Genomic DNA, 22,258 nt, shown 5'->3' with positions numbered 1-22,258 from the left:
CCCCAGGGCCGTGTTAACTCTCCCTGCTCTGTCATAACATAGTCTGAGGAGGCCTGGCCCGGCTGGACCTCTGCGGAACCAGAGTGATGACATCATGCAAACCAGACCTAATGAGCGAGAAGTGGCGATTATGTCTGACCTTCAAAGTCAGACTCATGCAATCAAGAAAATGGGGGAAACCCCCCATGAAGGTTCAGGGCCCTGCACATGAGTATACTTTTAAAAGTATACTCCAGGATCTAGGGCATGGCAGTCTTGGCCAAAGTAAAGACTTAATATGTCACCCATCCTAAAATAAAGACTGTAACACAACACCTGGTAGGCTTCCTTGGGTTGTGAAGACATTAATTCCACGGTTGGAATATCGCTTATATCCATATAGCAAGGGACACAAAAGGCTCTGCAAAGGGTCCAAGCTGCATGGCAAGTGTCCCTGTAGCTTGGCCATATGACCCAGTAGCCCTGATGGTATTATAGGTATTGGTGATGGAAAAAGACACGGTGTAGAGTTTTTGGCAATCCATGTTTGGAAAATCACAGCTCAGATACTTAGAGTTCTAGACCAACTCCATACCAGCTATAGCAAAGAACAATATATAACTTCAGAAAGAACAGCTCCTAGCAAGCTGTTGGGCCCTGGAAGAATTGGGGCACTTGACCATGGAACACCAAGTAACTAATCATTCGTGATGGGCCAGATTCTGTCACACCCACAAAGACACAGTTGGGTGGGTCCAGCAGCGATTCCTGGTAAGCTGGAAGTGGTCCATGAGGTCAGGGGTGCAGCCCTACGAGCAGGTAGCCCAGACCCATGTTGTTCATCATTGCTGTGTCAGTGCCTCACCTTAGCTCTGTGATGACACCTGTGACAATATGGGAGGCCACCTACAGTCAGGTGACGGAAGAAGATAGAGCTCAACTGATTTACCATGGGTCAACTGAGCATGAGGGTGCAATCAAAAGTAGCCAGTGGCTGTGGTACAGCCTCATTCAAGGGTGGCCTTGAAAGACAGTGGTGAGAGGAAATCTTCCCAAGGGACAGAGCTTTGGATGGTGCACACTCCGTGTTGGAGGGGAATTGGAACTTGACAGTGTGCAAATATTGTTAGCTTCACACACTTTGATTGGACTGGGGTGAACAGCCACATCCATGAGTAGTTTGTGTCCCCGAATCTAGCCAAGCCTCAGCATCACCTGAGAAGCTTTTGAAGAATACAGATCCCTAAGCCCCACCCCCCAAATTACTGAAATAGATGCTCCCGTATGGAGCCCAGAAATCTACATCTCAAGTAATAGCCTTACATTCTGATACTGCCAGTCCTTGAAATAATAGGTAGGAAATATTTGTCTAAGTGATTAGCAATGCCGTAAAAAAAGCATTAATAATGAATGCAAACACATAAAACACTACATGCTTAATATATATTTACCTTTTAATTCTCATGACCACTCTATGAGGCATGTATTATTATTTAATCCCACTTTGTAGATGAGAAAATTGAAGCGAAGTGACTTACCCAAGGTCATCTGGCAAGTGAATGTTGGAGGCAGTAGTTGAACTTAGGCTGACTCTGGAGTCCTTCTGCTTAACTATGATGCCACAGTGAGAAAGGCAGTCAGGGAAAGAGAAGTTTGCTGGAAAAGCTGTAGTCCAAAAAGTGCATAGAGCTTATAGGGCCAATTCCTGTATTTACCTAAAATAAAGACAAAATGTTTTTCCCAATAGTTTAACTTCGATGTCAGAATCCATTCACGATAGCATATGAATGCCACCTAGTGGCTCAGCAGGGCTGCTGGCACCGTAACTGCTCTCTGGGATTAAGTAGGATCAGCTCAGAAGAACAGAAAAGTCATTATTAAAATTTGGTAGATGCAAGTTTCCAATTCCAGAAAAATGAATTCTATGACTTTCAGAACAAATTTTAAAAATATAGCGAGAATATAAAAATTGGGGAAAAGGTCAAAACAGGTGAAGTCAGAAATAGCGATAAGAATGATATTCTTTTTTTTTTAATAAAAAGACTATAGTAATACAATGGGGAAAGAGAAAAAGCCATATGCAAATCATTTCAATTTTATATTCAGATAATGAAGTTATTACACGAATGCCCTAAAAACCTTTTATGACTAATCCCTTTTTCCGAGCATTATCCTAATTCAGCATCTTCTTCCTATTCAGGGATTAAGACGGCCTCTGCGCCCACCTCTGTCCCATGAGACCTCGTGGCAATCGAACAAGATCGGAAGCGCTGGAGGTTTAGAAGCCCACCCTTGTCTTCTCCCCGATTTCTGAGCGATTCGTTTTCTCTCAAGCTCTGTGGAACCCAGACATGCAGAGGCGAGGCAACCTCAGCAGTGCAAAGCGTCAGCGTGGAGCGCCCACGGCGGGATGTGAGAAACAGGGCGTAAAAGAAGGTAGCAACGACCAGGAGCAAGAGGTAAGGTTAAGGCCCCAGAAGTCATCATTCAGGACCAGAGCCAGGACGCAACAGTCAGAAGACCGGGTGGTCCTGTGAGCAAGCGCAGCCTCTGCAGCTTCTGCGGATCTTTCCAGAACCACACCAGCATCAGGGTTTCTTAAAGCTGCCTTTCGGCGTTAAGTAGGAGAGAGAATAGCCCTCCCACAGGACTTATATATGGATGGGCCTCAGCAACGTGACACCAATGAAAGAAGCCGGACGCGAAAGACTATACACATTGCGTGACTCCATTTACACAAAATACCCGGGATAGGAAAGCCCACAGGGATAGAAAGTAGGTCCGTGTCTGCCAGAGGCCGGGGGAGGAGGAAACAGAGAGAAACTGCCTAACCGGCCCAGGGTTTTGCTTCACAACATCATTCATGCACCAACAGCTACTGAACTGTTTGCTTTAAAATAGTTATTTTTATGTTATTAGAATTTCACCTCAATGAAAATATACCTATATGCCACCTTACGTGGCCAATGCCATAAATATCACAAATAAAAAAAATGATATCTTTTGTCTTAGAGTTTTAGACCAGAGTGTTTTAAATTTTGAATATTGTGATGGTTGATCTGGGGTGTCAACTTGACTGGATTAAGGGGTCCCCAGATAGCTGGTGAAGCATGAGTTGTTCTCAATGCTTCGTAGGTGCTGAGTCCTTTCTTCTGCTGCTGTTGCAAAGCAAGCCAGGTGGTTTGGCGTTTGATTGGAACGATTGGGCTGCTCCCCACGTGAATCTGGGAGGGGCACAAGAAACCTGAGTCTAGAAGGATCCGAGGCCTCCTCTGCAAGCCTTCCTCTCGAGCCTCAGAAGGAAATCAGCAACTGGCCGGCAAGCGTGCATGCCAGACACACGCCCCGTTAATGAAAACCACACACGCAGAACGAGAGATGTGCTCTACCTGCCTGTGACAATCGGGAGCAGGAAAGGCGGATGGAAAATGGCCTCGGGGGCTTCATTCCCAACCCTCTCCATCTAAGGGGGAATCGAGTTTCTCAAAAATAAAGCCTTTCTGTTTACAAACATACTGTTTTTGCCAAAGAGAATTCTTTATTTTAGGAGGTGCTTTGGGAAAACTGCAGAGTCCTGGGGTTTGGGGCCAAAGACGCCCAAATGTTGCAATCCTAAACCTTTGGCAGTGACAAAAAACATGTTTGCAAGTGGAAAGTTTTCGGTGTGGGGCTTTCGTGTTGTTTTGTTTGGGTGTGTGTTTGTTTGCTTGCTTCGTGCCAAAGGATTTCCTCTGCATCTTCCCAGAACCGAGGAGCGGGCCTCGGTGCTCTGCTCTGGATGTTGGCCCCAAACCACCTGCACCCCTCTTGTATGTCCTATACGGTTTGAGGGGGAAAAGCATCCTTTGAGCATAGGGAGCCACCTTTTTCTACCTCCAAACCCCAAGTGAAGCCTCGGTCAGAGGGGGTGACATGAGGAGTCCTCTCTTTGTCACTGTGGATTTCACGAGGGCTGAGTGGATTTCCACGTCTCGGTCTCTGATTAACCCCCGTTCGGTTCCTCCTTATCTCCTGCCCTGGCAGCCCACATCTCTGTCTCTCTGGCTACTACCTGCGTGAGGCGCCGTGTGATGTATGAACTACAGCTTCCTGCCTATTAAAGCTGGACTTTTCGAGACGACCAGCCCAGCAGGATGCAGAGACACAAAACGTGGAATTCCCAGATCACAGAGCAGGGACCATCGTCTTGAAAACCAAGGCTTCTGGCAGACAAGACTCGGGCACTTTGGAACTCACAAGGCTAAGCCTGCTCCCAGGGTATAAAGTTTGGGTGACGCAGGAATACGGGAGGGTCCGAGTGCACCCCACGCAGACACTGAATGGGGCAGGGAACGCGGGAGGAGTGGGCCTGGGCCCGATGTAGGACCAAGAGGGATGGCGCAGAGAGAGCCAGTGGGCACTCAAGCCCGTCTGTCCCTTCCCTGGACGGGGAGCTGAGGCAGAGCAGAACCTGCACCCCGATTCCATCCTGTGGATGTTCTAGAGAGCTCCGAGCTCAGGGCCGCCCTGGCTATGTCACCTCCGCGTCACCTGGCCATCAGCACCTCGTGCTCAGGAACCCCACAGCTGGTGGCTGCAGCACCTGTCCTCTGCCACCTGCCCCTGCTCCAGCACGGCCCTCCTCCTGACTGCCTTTCATGAGAACCGCGTCTTCCCAGTCACCGGGACCAGGCCCTGGCATCAGTGTTGCTGTCTCCATCCCCTCCGCGGCTCATCTAACGCCAGACACCATGGATTCTACCTCCCTGGTGGCTTTTCCATCGGTCCCTGGTGCCAACGCCCAATTTGGGAATCTCGTTTTCTGTCTCAGTGAATGGAACCAATTTAAGCATCTCCTAATTCCCACCCCACCCCTCAGTCTCACCAGCACGGATCCTCGTAAACTCCCATCCTCGTTTCTAACCTGGCTCCCGTTTCTGCCTCCTGGCCTCATCCCTTTCTCCTCCTCCTCCTCCTTGCCCTTCTTTACTTGTGTGTCACGGCCCCCGTGCTGTGTGCCAGATAGACGACATTTTTCAGTGTCTCCAATGCAAGGGTGATAGTCACGCCCCTTCAAACCTTCATAGACACTGTTCTCTCTGCCTAGACCACCCTACCCCTTTTCTCTCATCTCATGCCTACTCCTCTCTCAGAAGTCCTGGGTGCCACTTCCTCCAGGAAGGCCACCATGTTTTCATCGACAGGTGGCAGAAACACTGATTCCCACTGCATGAAACCTAAGGAAGTATACTCATGTCCCTTCACAGGAGCCTCAAAGGCAAGGTAGGGGTCAGTGGTGCCATGCTGTCCTCAGGACCCTATCTCTTTTCCTGCTGTTTCTTTGCTGTCCCTGATGTTGGCCTTTATCTTCAGGCTGGTAGCAAGACGTCTGTCCCAGTTCTGGACACCAAACACATCCACCTTCATTGGCCAAAATGAGATCGTGTGTCTAGGGCTCTGCCACCCACTGGCGAGGGGAGTGGCAATCGTCTTTTAAAGAGCTCACTGTCAAGGTGTTAGCTGTGAGGCCACCACTCGGGCTTGGTGGTCATTGTCCCCTGCCGTGTGCAGCTGCGCTGAAGACAGCATGGAGACCTGATGGAAACCCACGTTCCATTTGGGAAGAAGTAGGAGGCAGCAGGAACCCACAGCGTTCGTTCTCCTTTGCATTGGGTTCTACGACCTTTCAGAGTCTCATCTCCCTCCCCTGCCTCCTTGCTCGGCCCCTCCTTCCCACCATCTCTTGACCTCGAAGGCCAAGTCTAACCACACGTACTAGTCCTGAGTATTCAGACTGATACCCTCTCATGACACCTCTTGACCACATGACTTCTTTGAAAGCTCCCTGATAGCCAAGCACCACACCCCGCCTCGCACCTGCGCCCAGCTGCACACACATGGGGTGGCCATAAATGGCCGTGCATGGGTGGGCGGATCTCTGAGCTCGGGGTCCATAGCCTTGCATGCTGAGCTCAGCTGAGCACCTACTGTGTGTAGTTGGGCGAGTCGCTAAGTCTCTCAAGACTGAAATGAGGCTCTTGGACCAGACGTCTCCATGACTCCCTAAAATTCTGTATTAGTTTCCCAGGGCTGCCGCTGCAACAAGTTACCACCAACTGGATGACTTAAAACAACAGAAGTCTAGCCACTCCCCGTTCCCAAGGACAGAAGTCCATTTGGTGCTTCCTGGGGAATCTGACGGAGAATCTGCACCCTGACTCTCTCCTGGATTCCGAGTGTGGCTGGCGTCTCTTGGCACTCCTTAGCTTGCATCACTCCAATCTCTGCCTCCCTTTTCACATTCCTTCTCCTCCGTGTGTCTCTGTGTCCCAAAGCTCCTTCTCCTTCCTCTTATAGAGACAGCTGTCATTGGACTTAGGGCTTACCCCAAATCCAGGATGATCTCATCCTGAAATTCTTAGCGACATCGGCAAAGACGCTATTTCCAGATAAGGGCACGTTCACAGGTGCCAGGTGTTAGGCCTTCGACATTCCTCTTTGAGTAACCTCTACCTGCTCCGAGCCGAGGAGATCGATTAGATATTCAAGCCTGGCTAGACATCACAGAGAAAACACAACCAAGGACCACTCAAGGCTGAACTGCTTCCTTTCTTTTCTCTTTCTTTTTTTTTTTCTTAAATTACCTACAGACACATCGTGGGCCCTGAATTTGAAGGCTGAGTGCGCTTTTTGGGTTATTTTTCTCTTTTCATTTCTTAAACTACTGGCAGCGAGTCCATCTCCAAATTTCAGACACTGATCTTGAACACCACCTCCATGCTCTAGGATCATTTATTTTGGCTTCCATTACCCCACCCACAGCCTGCAAGTCCCCAGAGGCACTGTCGCAGGGGGCATGATTGGTCTCCCAGCTGCCTTTTCAATTCCCAATGCCTTGAAGCCTTGACGATGAAGGCCGGGACCCTCGGAAGAATCACGTGGAGGCCTCCGTGTTTCCTGAGCCCTGTTCAGAGAGAAGCAGACAGTCTCGAGTGAGCCACGAGGGACCAGGAGCACCAGGATGCACAAAGCATCCCAGCACATCCCAAGCAAGCACCCCTCTTTAAATGCATCCGCAGTGGGCAAAAATATTTTCTGATACTTCTATACTTAGTCGTACCAAATGATGCTTGGTGCAGTTGATGCATGAGGTGGCTCATTCATCAGCGAACAAAAGCCATCATTTTTCTTTCCTGACAAATGTATCTCCCCAGGCTTCGTGGCTGGCAGACCAATCCTATAGAATCCGAATCCTCGGAGACAGAAACAAGGCCACGCTGTGTGCTGCTCTTACGTTACGTCTATTTTAAAAGTTGACTTTGGCAGATGGCTTGGCCACGCACACAATATATCTGCTTCCAGAAAGATAAGAGGGGAGTGAGGAATCAAACACTGCATTTTCTTTAAATTCCCCCTTGGAAGTGACTGACTTGGCTTGAGAAGGGGAGTTGAATACTTGCCTCGATGATGATGAACAAGTTGGAACACATGATAAAGAAAATATTGAAGCTATCAATAACTCATTTTTTTAAAGAACCTGTGGGCTAAAGTATTTCTCGACTAGCGAATTCTAAAGAATGTAAATCTCCAGATTATACTCTATCTGAGGCAGTGTTTTTTTCCAGAACTTTTGGAATGTGTCTCAGTGATGAATTAAACTCGATACTCTTTTTTAAATAATTCCTTGTTAAGAGCTGTAAGTAGCAATGGGACGATCGTGCACTCAGGGCTGTGCCCTCTGACACAGGAAAATGAGAATCTTAAATTATCAGAGATGAGGAATCTGTACAGCCAGGCTGCCCTGGTCCAAATAATCAGGAAGGTTCCAGTCCAATGCCACCTCTCTCCTTTACAACAATGAAGGGATAGAGAGAGTAAATTCGAAAGGGACCTTGACAACTTCTTCTAGTGCCCACCCCTGTCCTACCTCAAAACACCTTAAAACTCTCCCACTGCCTTTTTTCTTCTACCCCAGAACAAAACAACGAAATTAAACTTTATAAAAGTTCATGAAACAAAACCTTACGAAACCGCTGTGGGGGTTCAACAATGTATTTTTAAACCAATAACGTGAATTTTTCCATGCCAAAGAGTCATATAATTGGGTCACCAAATAAAAAAAGACACAGCTGTAATGGAAACCATTTAGGGGAAGAAAAAAAAAAGAAAGCCCTGACTAATCATAAAGTGATGCGAATTTGAAAGGAAATACTTAGATTGTATTTTTACCCAGCTGAGCAGTCAGATGTTTGGAAATGCCCCGTATTTTTCTAAATATTTCCTGCTGTTAATAGCAAAACGGCTCAGATACTTCAGAAACGAAGGGCAGGCATTAAAACGTGTTCCCTGTGTGCTTTTCTTATTTACAGCTGCTCAATTTCCAGTTGCAAGAGGAGGCCTGACAGTACAGACTTGAACGCTTACATGTTTACCCTGAGCTGCCGCACGGTTATTTTTATGAAAATTACTCAGAAGTGCGTGTGTCTGGGAGTACGCAGGGAACTGCAAATGAGGGGCTGGAAAGAGAAGGAGGTGATGAAGGACTTAGCACATTTTCGGTTTGTTTCTCTTACAACCTGCGAGAGAACCCAGACCGCTGATGGGCTCCAGGAGCGAGCCCCAGGTGGCTGCACTCCAGGGAGTTTGGCAGCGCCCCGGCCAGCGCCAGAGGCCCGCGGCGAGCCGGCCTCCGGGACAGGAAGGTGGTGACAGCGGCCGCCGGCTTACATGGCGCGAGAGCCCAGAGGACAAGTTCTGGCAGCCACCTGTGCGGTCCCCGGTGGCCTTTTCTTCAAAAGTGAGGATGGGGAGAGCCTGGTCAGCCACAGGTGAGGTGGCAAGTCGGGTGAAGCCTGGAAACCGCCGGCTCAGCCAACCCTAATGAGAACCAGACTCCCAGAAGTATTTGCGGACTCGGCAGGGCCGGCAGCGAGACTCACTGGCGGGGTGCGAGAGAGTCTTCTGGAACTCCCAGGGCAGAAGGCAGCATTAGAGATGTAAATTCAAAACAGGCTCGGGGAGCCTGCGCCAGCTTTTGCCCTGGGTGACTGCGTGGCTCCTTCCCCAAAATAGCACGCGGGACCTTTGAAAAATGCGCTCCGGCCCCCTTTAGACCCTAACCCTGAGGACGCAGGGCGGGAACTGGAGTGGATTTGCTCAAAGTCCTTATCACCCCTCACTGGCATCCGTGGTCCGCTGGCTCAGAACCCGCCCCTAAGAAACGGGAAGAAAACACGCAGCCCCAAACAGCTCCCAGCAGCACAGCCCAGAGAGTTCCATGCTGGGAAACTCGGAGGCCAGCACCTCTGCAGAGGGGTGGTCTGCAGAACTCGAGTGTCCCGTTCAGGGAACAGCCTTAACTCTCTGAAGATGTCACGCTCAGCTCTTCCTAGGGTAAAGATTCCCTTTTTTTTTTTTTTTTTTTTTTGAGACAGAGTCTGGCTTTGTTGCCCAGGCTAGAGTGAGTGCCGTGGCGTCAGCCTAGCTCACAGCAACCTCAAACTCCTGGGCTCAAGCAATCCTCCTGCCTCAGCCTCCCGAGTAGCTGGAACTACAGGCATGCGCCACCATGCCCGGCTAATTTTTTCTATATATATTAGTTGGCCAATTAATTTCTTTCTATTTATAGTAGAGACGGGGTCTCGCTCTTGCTCAGGCTGGTTTTGAACTCCTGACCTCGAGCTATCCGCCCGCCTCGGCCTCCCAGAGTGCTAGGATTACAGGCGTGAGCCACCACGCCCGGCCAAGATTTCTTTTTTTTAGATTGCTAAATCTGGCCATCTTCGATTAGAAGTTAGGTCAAAAAATAAAATGTTCCAATCAAATCCTGCAACCTAATTTTCCACAGTGTGCCTGTGGAAAGGCTGTCCCATTAGCAAAGCTGGCGCCAGGGGCAGTGGCCTTTCCTTTTATCTCTTTGAGGGTGTGGGCAAGGGGGACCTGTAACCACAGAAAACCATAGGCCACGTGGCTCTCTCATAGTTCCCACATTGAGCACAGCCTACCGGTTACAAAGGGGGAGAGGGGCAGGGACACCCCCAGGAATCTGGGGCCACTGCTACGGGCTCAAGTGCTCGCCATACATACGTTAACATCCTAAAGCCCAGTACCTCGGAATATGACCTTATTTGGAAAGAGGGTCATTGCAGATGTAATTTAAGATGAGGTCATGCTGGTGCAGGGTGAGCCCCTAATTCAATATGACTGGACTCCTTATGAGAAAGAATATCACGTGAAGAGACAAAAGTAAGTGCAGAGAGACAGCCATCTGCAAGCCACGGGATGCCTTCCTGAGACCACCAGAGCTAGGAGACAAGCCTGGAACAGATTCTCCCTACCAGCCCTGCCAACACCTTACCTCGGTCTCGAACATCAGGCCTCTAGAACTGAACGTCTGTTGTCTAAGCCACCCAGTGCATGGCAGCCACAGGAAACTAATACGGTCACGTGTGACTTTCTTGGGCCCTAAGCGTTTCTCCTTGTGGGCTCCAACCTTCATAAAAAAAATTCAAAGTGACTTTGCAACTGTGTTGGTACAAACACCGATGAAATCCAGGCTGGGTCATGTTCATTTTCTTCTTATGTCTTTAAAAGAAATAACAACATTTTCATGGACCTCTGAAAGTCCCATGGTCCCTCAGCTCTGTGTCTCCTGGGCTTGGGAACAGTCACTAAAGTCCCCAGACAGGGTCAGGTGCCTCCTGGGCTTTCTCTGTCTTGGCCCCATGTGGAAATGACCTGTTATCGTGTCTAATGTCTCCTCTCCCCACCTCCTCTGGCTGAACACACTCCAGCGCCAAGACTGCATCTTCCTTATCTTTGTGGCCCTGGCACAGCCTGGTGCATAGTAAGTGCTCAATAAATAACTGCCGCACCAACTTGAACGGGCAGACAGGGATCTAGGGTTACTCAAGGTCATTACTGAAACATGAAGCAAGAAAAGAGCAAAAGAAGGAAATTTTGGCAAGGGCAGAGCTTTAAGAGCTACAGCCTCAGCTCCTGGTAGCAGCAGGGTGAGGATCTGGGAGCTCAGCCCAGGAAAGTTTTTGAAACTGAAATAATAAAATGAGTGTTTTACAACCATCTGTTCTGTTCCTTCTCTCTCCCTCCCTCCCTCTCCCTCTCCATCTTTAAATGTTAGTTTTCACTCCACAGGGCTCGGTGGCCTTTTCTTACATCAGGATTATTTGCCTTTCTTCACATGAGGCTTTATCAAATTCTGACTTTTCCACTGAGGTTTTCTGACAGCAGATTTGGCCTTTCTAGACCCAACCTCACTTATGGCTCATGACAAATTTATACTCTAAGCTGTTCTCATCTTGGGACAATTTCTAGTTTTCCTGCCTACCACATTCCATCTCTGCCATGTCTCAACAGGGAAAGGGTCTTCTTCTCCACCAGGAATCTCATTTGTGAACGAGCAAACCTGAAAACCACTAAACTAGCAACGAACTGTGGGGTTGCAAAGGAGAAACACTCTATCTGCACAAGGATTTTTTGTATAAGGACTATCCACCATGGGCTAAAGCGGTGGAGAGGGTGTCATAAAAGTAGTATGATTTGTGTTTGTGCTTAATAAAAAACAGCCAGATAAGCCTTTTTGGAGTGAGAAGGAGGGAGTGTGAGAGAGCAAGAAGGCTGGGAGAACAGCTTCGGCAAAGGCGTGTTGGAAGACTGGCGTGGAAGGGATGCTGTGCACAACCCCAAGTGACCTCTGAGGAGCGGGAGACACAGGCAGGAAGGAGCCTTAGGACCTGACCATGAATAAGAACTCATCCTGTGGGGCTGCGTGGGAGACAAGAACTCAACCTCAAAGCAAAAGCACAGACCTTGTGTGCTGGGAGAGCATCACCAAATTAGGCTGTAATCCCTAAAAATGCTGCCTCCTGTCTGCCTGGCAGGAAGGAAAGGGGGTGCCAGTGAACCCGCCTGTCTGCCTGGCAGGAAGGCAAGGGGGTGCCAGTGAACCCGGGCATGAACTCGGCACATGGGGCTGCCGCGGCAGTGTGGGGGCAAGAGCCCAGGCATGTCAGGAAACTCAAAACTCCACACCCCGTGATCCCACGACTCTGGATGAGCAATTTAACCCCCTGGGACTCAAGATCCTCACCTGTAAAATAAGAGAAACTGATCAGACCCTAAAGCCCTCCCGCTCTAACACCGGGACACTCTATGACGACAAGCAGATCACGTCTCTCTAGGGTCTGGCAGGCATACAGTGAAGGGGCATTCTGAGTTCAGACACCACAGTCCCCTCCCGCCCTGTGAGTGTGACAGAGCCGGGGAGGGCCGACAAGCCTGTCCCCAGAGGGACCGCAGCCGTCCCAGGCTGAGCGGCAGGGCCGCCGAACACAGCTACGGGGCCATCTTGGGCAAGGGGTGGGGGTCTCCTCTGAACCCCACCAAGAGACACGAGTTCTGAGAGAATAAAGGGACAAGATCTGGGGGACAAGAGGACAAAAGAATTGCAGGGGCATCTCCTTCCCTGTTGAAATCAGACGAGACCTTCACCGCACTGTCCTGAATCGGCAACGACGGGATCAATCAGGTTTATGTTTTCTAATTCCCTAGCTACTCCCCCAACTGCAGGGAATCAATGGACAGTTCCTGAGTCTGTAAAATTAAGAAATTAGCAATGGCTTCATAGAGTTTCACAGTGGATTGAATGGCATAGGTTTTATAAAACACGAAACCCCGTGCCTGGCTCAGAATGACAAGTCAATAAACGTTCATGACTTTGGAGTCTCCGTATGTTTGGCTCAAACCTAATCATTTCCCAGAATGCAACACGGTGTGCTCCCCCACGCCCTCCCCCTCCACCTGTCTCACCCTGATGCGCCCCTGCCTGCCAGTGGCACTTGGCTGCAGCCACTCAGGGCTTCCTTCACTCCAATGCCACGATGGACAAAAGGATAGAGAAAACATAGGCCCACTTGCGCATTTCAAGCTCCTTTTTACTTACAGCTGACTCTAAAATTTTAGCCAAAATGTTGGAAAAACTTTTGTTTTCTATTATTAGCATGATTCTTACTTACTGAGATGAAATATGATTTCCTTTGGTAAAAAAAAAAAAAATACCCAATGTGTTGTAAAAGATGAAGTCATGCTTAGTAACCTTGGCTGTTTTTTAAAACCCCTAACTATCAACTGCTTTGGGGACAGGTTGTAATGTTGACCCACGCCACAGTGTATCTGCTTCAATTCCTGCTTCTGGCTCAGCCCCTAATAGAAAAATTAATTGGGTAACATGAGTCAATTAATCAGAATGCACAGTTATTTTTATGGACTCTACTGCCAGTGCATTAATTCATGACATGTGTTTCAAAAATTGGAAGAATGGCTAAAATATAAGCATAGATTGTTTGTGATATATGACGCCAAAAGTCAGACACCATGAATAATTCATCCATTCATTCATTCGAAAAGTGTTCGTTAAGTACCTACGAAGAGCCAGTCACCATTCCAGGCATCGGAGGTAATTGATGAGTCAAGTCGTGCAAACAAATGCTCACACACAGATTGAGGACAGAGGTGTGGGACAGGTGGCCTGGTGCCCAGAGTGGGGGCCACACCCCACCAGAGGGTCAGCCAAGGTTTCAGAGGGGCAGAGTTGCAGCTAAAACAGTGATTAGGGACTCCCTTGATGATTCACGAGGAGAGATGATACGGTAACAGGAAGGCATTCAAGGTCATGGAACTGTCCCATGAAAATGCCCAGAGGCTCCAGGGAGCAGAGTCAGGAGGGCCAGAATGTAAGGTCCAGAGGAGGGGAAGTGAGAACAGGAGAGAAGAGGAGGACAGCCTGAGCGCCACACCGAGGAGCTTGGGCTGCACCTGAAGGCAATGCAGAATTTTCGAAGGGTTTTAAGCGGGAGGTGCACTGTGGCCAGATGTTTCGATCAGTCTGGAGACAATGAGGCTGATGGACAGGGGAGAGCAGGACTGGGGGGACAGAGACCCGCTCAGAAGCTGGCATCAAGGCCCAGATGAGGGTCTGGAGTTGCTCTAGTGAAGAAAAACAGAGAGTAGATTTCAGCATATTTAATGGTGCAAATCCGCAGGCTGTGCTCATGGCTAGAGGTGAAGTAAGAAGGATCCAGACTGGTGACTGGACAAAGGGCAGCTCCATCCACTCGAACACAGGACGGAGGCAGAGAACCAGGTGCAGGGGAAAGAGCAGGAGCTCCACCCAGCTATGGGGGTGCTAACAGGCCCATGTGACCCCCGAAACACAGATATTCCACAGCTGTTGTCCGTGTGGGTCTGAAGCTCGGGAAGTAAATGTGGGCTGGTGGAAGACATCAGGAAATTGTCATCGCTCACAGTGGGAAACACAAGAGGGTGGGCAACAGATCCGGGAGAGGCAGGCGGAGAGAGCCCAGGAAAGGAGAGGGAGCTGCCCAAGACTGACATTGGGGTGGAAACCACCAGAGTAGAGCATTTCCAAAGCAGGTGAAAGGGTCACTGAGGTGTCAATGTTTGCAAATTTCAGTTCCAAAGAGCTCATCAAATAGCACTGGATGTCCACCAAGAACAAGGCAGAGCCATTGATTAAAAAGAAGGGGAGAACACCCAAAGGCTCTCCAACCTCAGTGTGTACCAGAAGGGTTTATTTACATACAGATCCGTGTGCCCCCCCTAGAGACTTTGATACAGGGGGTCTTTGGGAGACCCCTAGAATCTGAATGTTTAACGAGCACCCAAGTGTTTCTACGAGGACAGTCAGGGAACCCACTCTTGTGAACACTGTGAAAGTGCCCTCCCTGTAAGTCAAAAGTGGGGTCTTTCTTTTAACAAAAGTATTTTAACAACAGAAGTGTCTCCCAGGGTTCCATGTTTATACGTTTCTCCTCCCCTCAGAAGAACCCCAGAGACTTCAGGATGGGTTTAATCTTCCAACTGACTTCAACCCTGTCACTCTCAGTGTCCTCAAAATGAGATCAGCAGTTCCCATAACCGGAAGAATAACCTGGGCGTGTAAGAAAATACATCTGCAATTTCCTGCCCCCTTCCTGCCTCCTGAATCAGCCTCCCAGAGGCGAAGCCCAGAAATCCAGAAATGTCTACAATCTCCTCAGTAGATTCCGCGGTTCAGCCAAGTCTAGGAACAACTGAATAGATAATCGCTAATCCTATGTCAATCCTTCATAGTCCTCGAATTCAATGAGCATCTGCGAGAGGAATTGTGCTGGGACTGCCAAGACAAGGCCCTAATAAACCTCCCTGTCAAAAAGGAAGTTTAAGATTCCTGGATGTCAGCAGAGCCTGCAATAGAAACTTCGGTCCAACTGAGAGTTTTCAGAGTAAATATTATTACAATGATGTAGAATTGTAGCTGGCCTGATTAATTATGCAGTGAAAGCACTTCAATGGATTGTGGGTGCCCCTAATGTAAGCACTCGGTTCTCTAATTGTCACTATCAAGTTCAACAGCCTCCTCGAATCAGTCAGCGAGGATTTAGCACTGTTGTGATAACAACAAGAGGAGCCCCGGGAAGAAAGAGTCCCTTCGCCAGCTCTGCAACAGAAAGATTCCGCAAGCACATACCCAAGTGAGAGCCGAACAATAGATTGTCTGGCTAATGGGGATTATTATTAGGGAAATGAGATGCCTAATAAGTCACACACATGGGGCTGTCCTTTCAAAAGTCCTATTTCTCTGGAAGTGAAGGTGGCAAATATTTGCAAATGTGCAGCTTCCACGCCTTGACGTTTCCTTCTCTCCTGCTGCGGTGGTCTCTGTCCAGTGCTAGCGATGGCCTGTGTCCCCAGACCGGGACTTGCCGGAGAAGGAGACTGGAGAGCGAGGAAGCACAGGGCAGGCGAGCACCAAATACCCGGGACTTCCTCTTGTGATAACCGCGGGCAGGCCCATCGACTGCCCGCAGGATGGGGAGCATTCCTCAGGGTGCCCAGTGCCTACATAATAAAATTCAAATTGCTTAGGGAAGCGAGCAAGAGCACTTCCCACCTGGCTCTGCCCCCGTGCTTCCTCCCACCCACCCTTCCCTACCCTCCTTCCCCCACACCCATACCCGCCCTCCATTCCCTGAACAGTAATCTCCTCACTTCCCACCACGGATGCAGGGTCTGTCTCTGCAAGTCCTGATGCCTCCGAGGCAGTGCCCTTCCTGCTCCCTCCCCTCACCTGGAAAATAAGTAAATGCCTCTCATCTCTCAAGACTCAGCTCAAACAGCACTTCCTTGGGGAAGCCGTCCAGGGTTACTCCAAGCATAGCAGATTCGCCCCTGTGCTCTGGAGCCCCTTGTTCAAACTCCCTCAATACCAGGTACCGTGACAAACCATGATTTTTCCAACTGCCCATCCAACTCAGCCACCGAGCACAGCAGCTCGAGGCCAAGCACATAATAGAGTCTCAAAAGGATGGAAGGAAGGAAGAGAGGGAGGGGTAGGGAGGGCAGGGAGAGGGAGGATGGATGGATGGAGGGTAGGACAAGGGAAAGAAAAGGAAAGAAGAGTAAGGAGAACCGGAGGCCAATATTTCTTCATCCATTGACATGGCAAACCTTGGCAAACCTGTACTAGAAGTAACTGTGAAGTTCAAGGCAACGTGCCAGGCATACTGAGACAAGACACATCTTTGACCACCACTTAAAAGCTCACAGGCCAACAAGGAAAAAATAAGAGAAGCAAGTAGACGATTAAATTAAAGGCTGCAAAGTCCAACGGAGCCACACGCAGGGCGCTGTGAGCTGACACAGGAGAATTTGCCAAAACAGTTCAGGATGTCGAATCGCAAGCTGAATCCTAAAGCACGAGTTGCACATGTAAAGCAATTTACATTTCCAGTAGAGGGATAGAATGTGCAAAGACATGAAAATAAAGAAAAGCTTGGGGAAAGAATCAGAAAAGAATGCTGGACGTGTGTGCCAGCAGCAGGCAGGAGAGGCTACCGGAGGCAGAAGCCGGCGCAGCCACGGAGGCGTCTAGAGGAAGCGGGGAGGTGGCAGTAGCCGGAGAGGAAGCCCTGGCTGAACCCTGGGACTTCGTATGCTCTGCCCCTTCTACCTGGAATACACTCAGCTCCCCCACCAATCCTGCCACCCTTCCGCTAGAGGTCCCAGGCATCATGGCACCCATCAAAATTCATTGAACGATTCTGTCTGATATCTGGCTGCTCCAGCAAACTGGAACGTTCACAGGGCAAGCATTGTATCTGCCTCGTTTATCATGGTATCCCAAACACCTGGACAGTACCTGGCTCTCCAGAGATGTTGGTTAAACGAATGCAAGAAATGCATGCTCTTGTTGAGCAAGTCTTCCCACCATGGAATCTGTGAGACCATAAGAAGAGTCCCACTTGGGAAAGTGTTTGAGAAAAGTCTGTGAGGTGGAAAGGCCCCTGGAAGAGAGTTGGTTCTCAGCTCTCTGTCACTCAATCTCTGTCACTCAGACACGACCTGCTCCCAGCAAGAAGCATCAGTTCACCTGGCCTGCATCTCCCATTTGCCAAATAGAGCTGTTGCACTCAGCCAACTCCAAGGATGCCTTGACTCCTAAAGTCAACGCTTTTTACCTTGCAGGACTGCAGAGCCATAGTGACCCGGGAAGAGGAGTTCTTTGCCAATACGCACATGGAGGACTCAGTGCCTTTCACTGCCAGGACTGTGGTCTCATTGAATTTGCCCCGCAGAAAGCAGGTGCCAAGTCCTCTCCCGACTTTTATTAGATGTGAGAACAGTTGGAAATGGAAGTAAAGGTCACCTCTCCTAGGCAAATAAACTTTCTTTCAGTAAGTCCCCAGGAGGTGGATGTGGAAAGACCAATGCTTTCCACTTCCGAGTCTCCCAGAAAGAAACACGATTCCTAAACCCAAACCCAGGAGATGAGCTCGAGGTGCCTCCGGTGGCCAAGAGCCAGGTGGTCTGCTGTACATGCCCAGGAGATTCAGAGGGTTGGAAACAAACTAAACCCAGGATTAAAGTAATTTCATCTATGTGTTTCCAGAGATTAATTACATTTATTGCATCTGACACCAGTCAAGGAGAGCAAACCTCTTTTGTGAGCCTTGCAACAAAAGTTAAAAAGCATTACTCGTAATGGCTGATTTTATTTTATTATACCTGACTCCAAGCCAAAGGTAGACAGCACTTAGGGATGTCCACGGACATTAATGTTTGAAAACAACACAGACAGCTCCCCTCTCTGGCTTCCTCCCAGCACCTGCACACCCTGCCCACCCCTCTCAGTGTACATGCAGGCAGGGGTGCAGGGTAGGGGGGCAGTTAAACACCTCTAGAATTTGTTGTGCGACCACCACATCCAAAGCACACTGCTAGGCATGGCTGGATCTTCACAGGTGGCTAAGACAAGAGTCCCTGCCTCCAGATATATGCAGGGATGGATAACAGTACATGCCATAGGACAGGTAAGACAATAGTGGGATAAGACTATCTCAGGAAGGAAAAGGTGAGCTCTAATTGGGAGAAATCACCAAAGGAGGTAGCATACGAGGTGATCTGGCAAAGAATAGGCATCTCTTAGGCAGACACAAATGGGAATTAGAATTCTGGTGCCAAGAACAGCAAGCAAAGGTGTGAAATTGAGGAAGGATAGGGCATGTCCGAGCAAAGCTTTAGATGACATGTGTCCATGTGCAGAAATACCACACAGTGCGACAGGAAAGATGAAACATGTGGTTGAAGTACTTGAATACTGCCTGAAAATTAGACATATATTTGATGGTCGGTAAGGAGCATTGGAGAATGGGAGTAGGGTGAGAAAAGCTACACTCCATAGAAATACATGCAGGGGAGGTGTCAGGTACCCAGGCCAGCAGGGCCTTTAAGAAATTGTCTTTGTTGGCTGGGTTGACAACTAATGCTCCAAAACTCAGTTGCACCTGAGGTTGGGGTCTGTAGTATTGCTTCAGAACCACAAAAACTGACAGGACAGGCTGGGTAAGTCTTAGTCAGCTGGCCTAAGGACCCAACTATCACGTGTCCATAGATAAATGCAATTTTGAATTTCTAGCCATTTCCTTGAAAACAGCCTTTAAAGACAACTCACTCATGTGTCATGGACTGTCCTCCAAATGGCGAAGTTTAAGAGTTGTTTCCACTTTTAAAGAGAACTTGTAATCTGTTAGAAAAGATGAAAATATTTTAGAACAGGGATCCAGGAGCTCCAAGAATGTAAGTATTTACACCTACTTGTGCCCATGACACCAAGACAAGAACACAACCCACCAGTGAGGTCCCTACTAGCTACACAGCGGCCTGTCTATATGACCCTTAAACGCACACACACACACACACACACACACACACACACACACACGTGCACAGGCACAAAAGTGGGATGTCGTTAAAATCCGTGAAGTCCGCAGAGAGTTAATTTTACTGGAAAATTGTCCTCCCTGTTTAGAACATTAGTCCCTAAGGACAGAGTATGGGGGGGAAAATGTTTTATGAACTTGCCTAAGAAAACTATTACACCCCAAAGCCCATTATGGTTACAAAATTCCATTGCATCTGTCTCTTGTTTATTTACTTTGAAACCACCATTCTAAATCTACTTGGGATTCTCAATGCAAAATAATAATAGTCCTGTTAATTTTTATTTGGCTTTAAAGGAAAAAAGTAGTAGAAGAAGGAGGACAAGGTCTCGGTTAATGGTCAAGAAAATATGGCAGAAATTGACATCTGCACAAGATGAATCCAGATTGAATCTTTGTATCTCTGCCTTGTCAATGGATCCTTCCTTCCTCCCAAACAAGACGTTTACATCTTTCTTCCCTGCATATTTTCTGGATCCATAATCAATACCCTGTATCTTATAGTGCCAAGCCTAAATCCTTTAACATCAAAAGAAGTTTCTACTGCTTATCTTTGAAAAACTAGAACATAAAATAGACCAAAAACATTGTACCATAAAAGTATGGGTGCTAGCATAAATATGCATATGTATGCATTTATATGTTTATTGAGAAACACATATCCATGTAAATATTTTTACCTTTTTATTTTGACATAATTTTAGGCTTATAGAAAAGTTGAAAAATAATATAAAGAACTCAGAAACCCCATATACCTTTCACCTCTATTTTCCAAATATTTAATATTAACATTTATCATTTGTGTGTGTGTGTGTGTGTGTGCGTGTGTGTAGATAGAATGTAAGTTGCAAACATGATGTCTTTTTATCCCCAAACCCTGAAGGTTGTGTCTCCTGAAAACAAGAACATTCTCTTACCTAACGACAATATAATGATCAAAGTGAAAAAATTAACAATACGATTGTTCCGACCTATTATACAGACTTTATTCATGCTTTGCCAATTGTCCAAACAGTGTCTTTCATAGCCAAAGAAAATTCAGGATCACACATCGCATTCATTTGTCATAGGTTCATCAAAATCAGGTTTCATATGTGGAGAGCAGAGACATATTGTTGTCATCATGCAGGAACTCAGAAAATATCGTTCCCTGGAGACTTTCGTGGAGAATTTACTAGACCACATGCTTCAGGACAGCCAGAATGGCTAGAGAGCAACCACACCAGGACAGGTGGTGAGCACCTGAACTGCTATTCCCTGTAGTTACTTGTAGAACGAAGACTAACGAAGGTGAAAAGGGAGACCTTACAGTACAGATGCCTCTGTGGGTGTAGATCTAACAATGTGGACAAAGCACCAGCCATAAAAATGCAGGGAGAGTGAAAGTAGCATATGCACAAAAACAGTCAACTGTTTTCAGAAATCATGATTGATAGTAAAGTGTTATGTTGACGTTCTAAGACTGTTGTGTGCATGCCATGGAATAAAGCTAGTGAGCAATCATGGGATATTCTAATATTCTAATTCCATGTGCTTGAGAACTAGGATTCTTGGTGTGAAAGAAAGGAGATACGCATATACTACAGAGGAGATGAAGTAAAAGCCCTGTAGTCTTGGATTTGAATTGGAAATGACTATGACAAGGTATTTTATTTTTAAACATAGAGATGATACATAGATAGATAGTAAATACACACATACATACATATGTGCATATATTTTCCTAGCTCTCTCCACTGAAGAAGCCCTTAATAGTGACCAACCCAGTGGCAATAAACATCCCTAGCACCCAGACTGTGGTCTTGAAATAACATTTGCCATTTAAGAAACTAGAACTTCTTAGAGAAATGGCTGGTTCCAAGTCTGGGGCAAGAAGTCAGTAAGATGAGCTGGAACTGTAGAAGACAGCAAGGCAGCTACCAGTGATTTCTAGAGTCACACCAAGAAGACTCAAGAGCCACTGGTCAAAGTGGCTACCCCTGGTCAAAGATGGGACAACTTGAGCTCCTATATAAGCATGAGAATTTCAATGGGTTGAAACTCATCAAATATGTTTAAATTCATGAGTTTATAACATTTTGTCTAATCTAGCTGGTAAACTTTTGAAAATCAATATATTATCTTAAAAGAAAAGCATCAAACATTTGTCTTAGTTTCCCATATGAGCTATACCACTAGATAACCAATTAGTAGATGAGAGGGAGTATCTTCTTATGCAATCATTCCAGATAATAAATGAAAACAGAATGATAGAATTAGAACATCGCCATTCTTCACCACCCCTGTTAGGCAGGGACCAAATCTGCAGGTGGCAGACACAGGCCAGGAGGATGGTTCCCAGGAGGGGAGAAGCTGGGGCGGGGTGGGGTGGGGGAATGACTGCAGGAAAACACAGCTAACAACCACTAAAAGCAGGAACTTGAGGTTTTGAGGCACACACACACCTGCGGAGCTGCAACTTTGTTACAAGAACACCTGTCAATCATGTATATCAGTCATCTGGTAGCACCCCACATCTCCTTATAAGCCTTTCCCCAGACCAGGGCAATATAAAAGGAAACCACCTGGGGGTCCTCAACGTCTTTCTCCACTCATGGAGACTGACCCGTTCCTCTCTGGAATGTACTATTGATTCGTATAGCTCCCTTCTTTTCTGCAACAAAAGCTGTTTGTGTAGAATTGCTTCCTGTCTGTTGTCACTGTGTCACACTGGCCCTGCTTGTGATTTTTCCCAATGAGGAGCCAAAGAACCAGGACGACAGTCCGCCAAGAGGCCAGACCTGACCCCGCCACGCCCTGCCCCCTTCCCCGCCACCATGAATGAATGGATCTAGGCAAAATGCATCACATCTGCCAACATCAAAAACAAGGGGCAATCAGGCCCTTGAAAGAGCACAGTCCCACCTATGATCTGCCAGCCCTCGAGACTGAACCTGAAGCTGGGGAAGCCTCTGGAACCAGCTGCCAATTTATAAGAGGACAAAAAACAGAGGAGCATGTCA

The 22,258-nt window shown here is 47.8% G+C and overlaps 1 protein-coding gene across 1 annotated transcript in view; it reads left to right on the top strand.

The window, feature by feature from the left end:
* Positions 1 to 8,557: 8,557 nt before the first annotated feature.
* Positions 8,558 to 22,258, top strand: part of LOC105881277 (smad nuclear-interacting protein 1-like) — a 106,513-nt gene continuing 92,812 nt past the window's right edge. Inside the window, 4 exon segments of the mRNA XM_076000457.1 lie at positions 8,558 to 8,786; positions 15,730 to 15,865; positions 16,061 to 16,247; positions 17,503 to 17,619. Coding sequence (XP_075856572.1) covers positions 8,558 to 8,786; positions 15,730 to 15,865; positions 16,061 to 16,247; positions 17,503 to 17,619 — 669 coding nt within the window.

This window comes from Microcebus murinus, chromosome 1 (genome assembly GCF_040939455.1).
Source record: "Microcebus murinus isolate Inina chromosome 1, M.murinus_Inina_mat1.0, whole genome shotgun sequence".
NCBI lineage: Eukaryota > Metazoa > Chordata > Mammalia > Primates > Cheirogaleidae > Microcebus > Microcebus murinus.
This window is presented reverse-complemented; position numbering and strand designations above follow the sequence as displayed.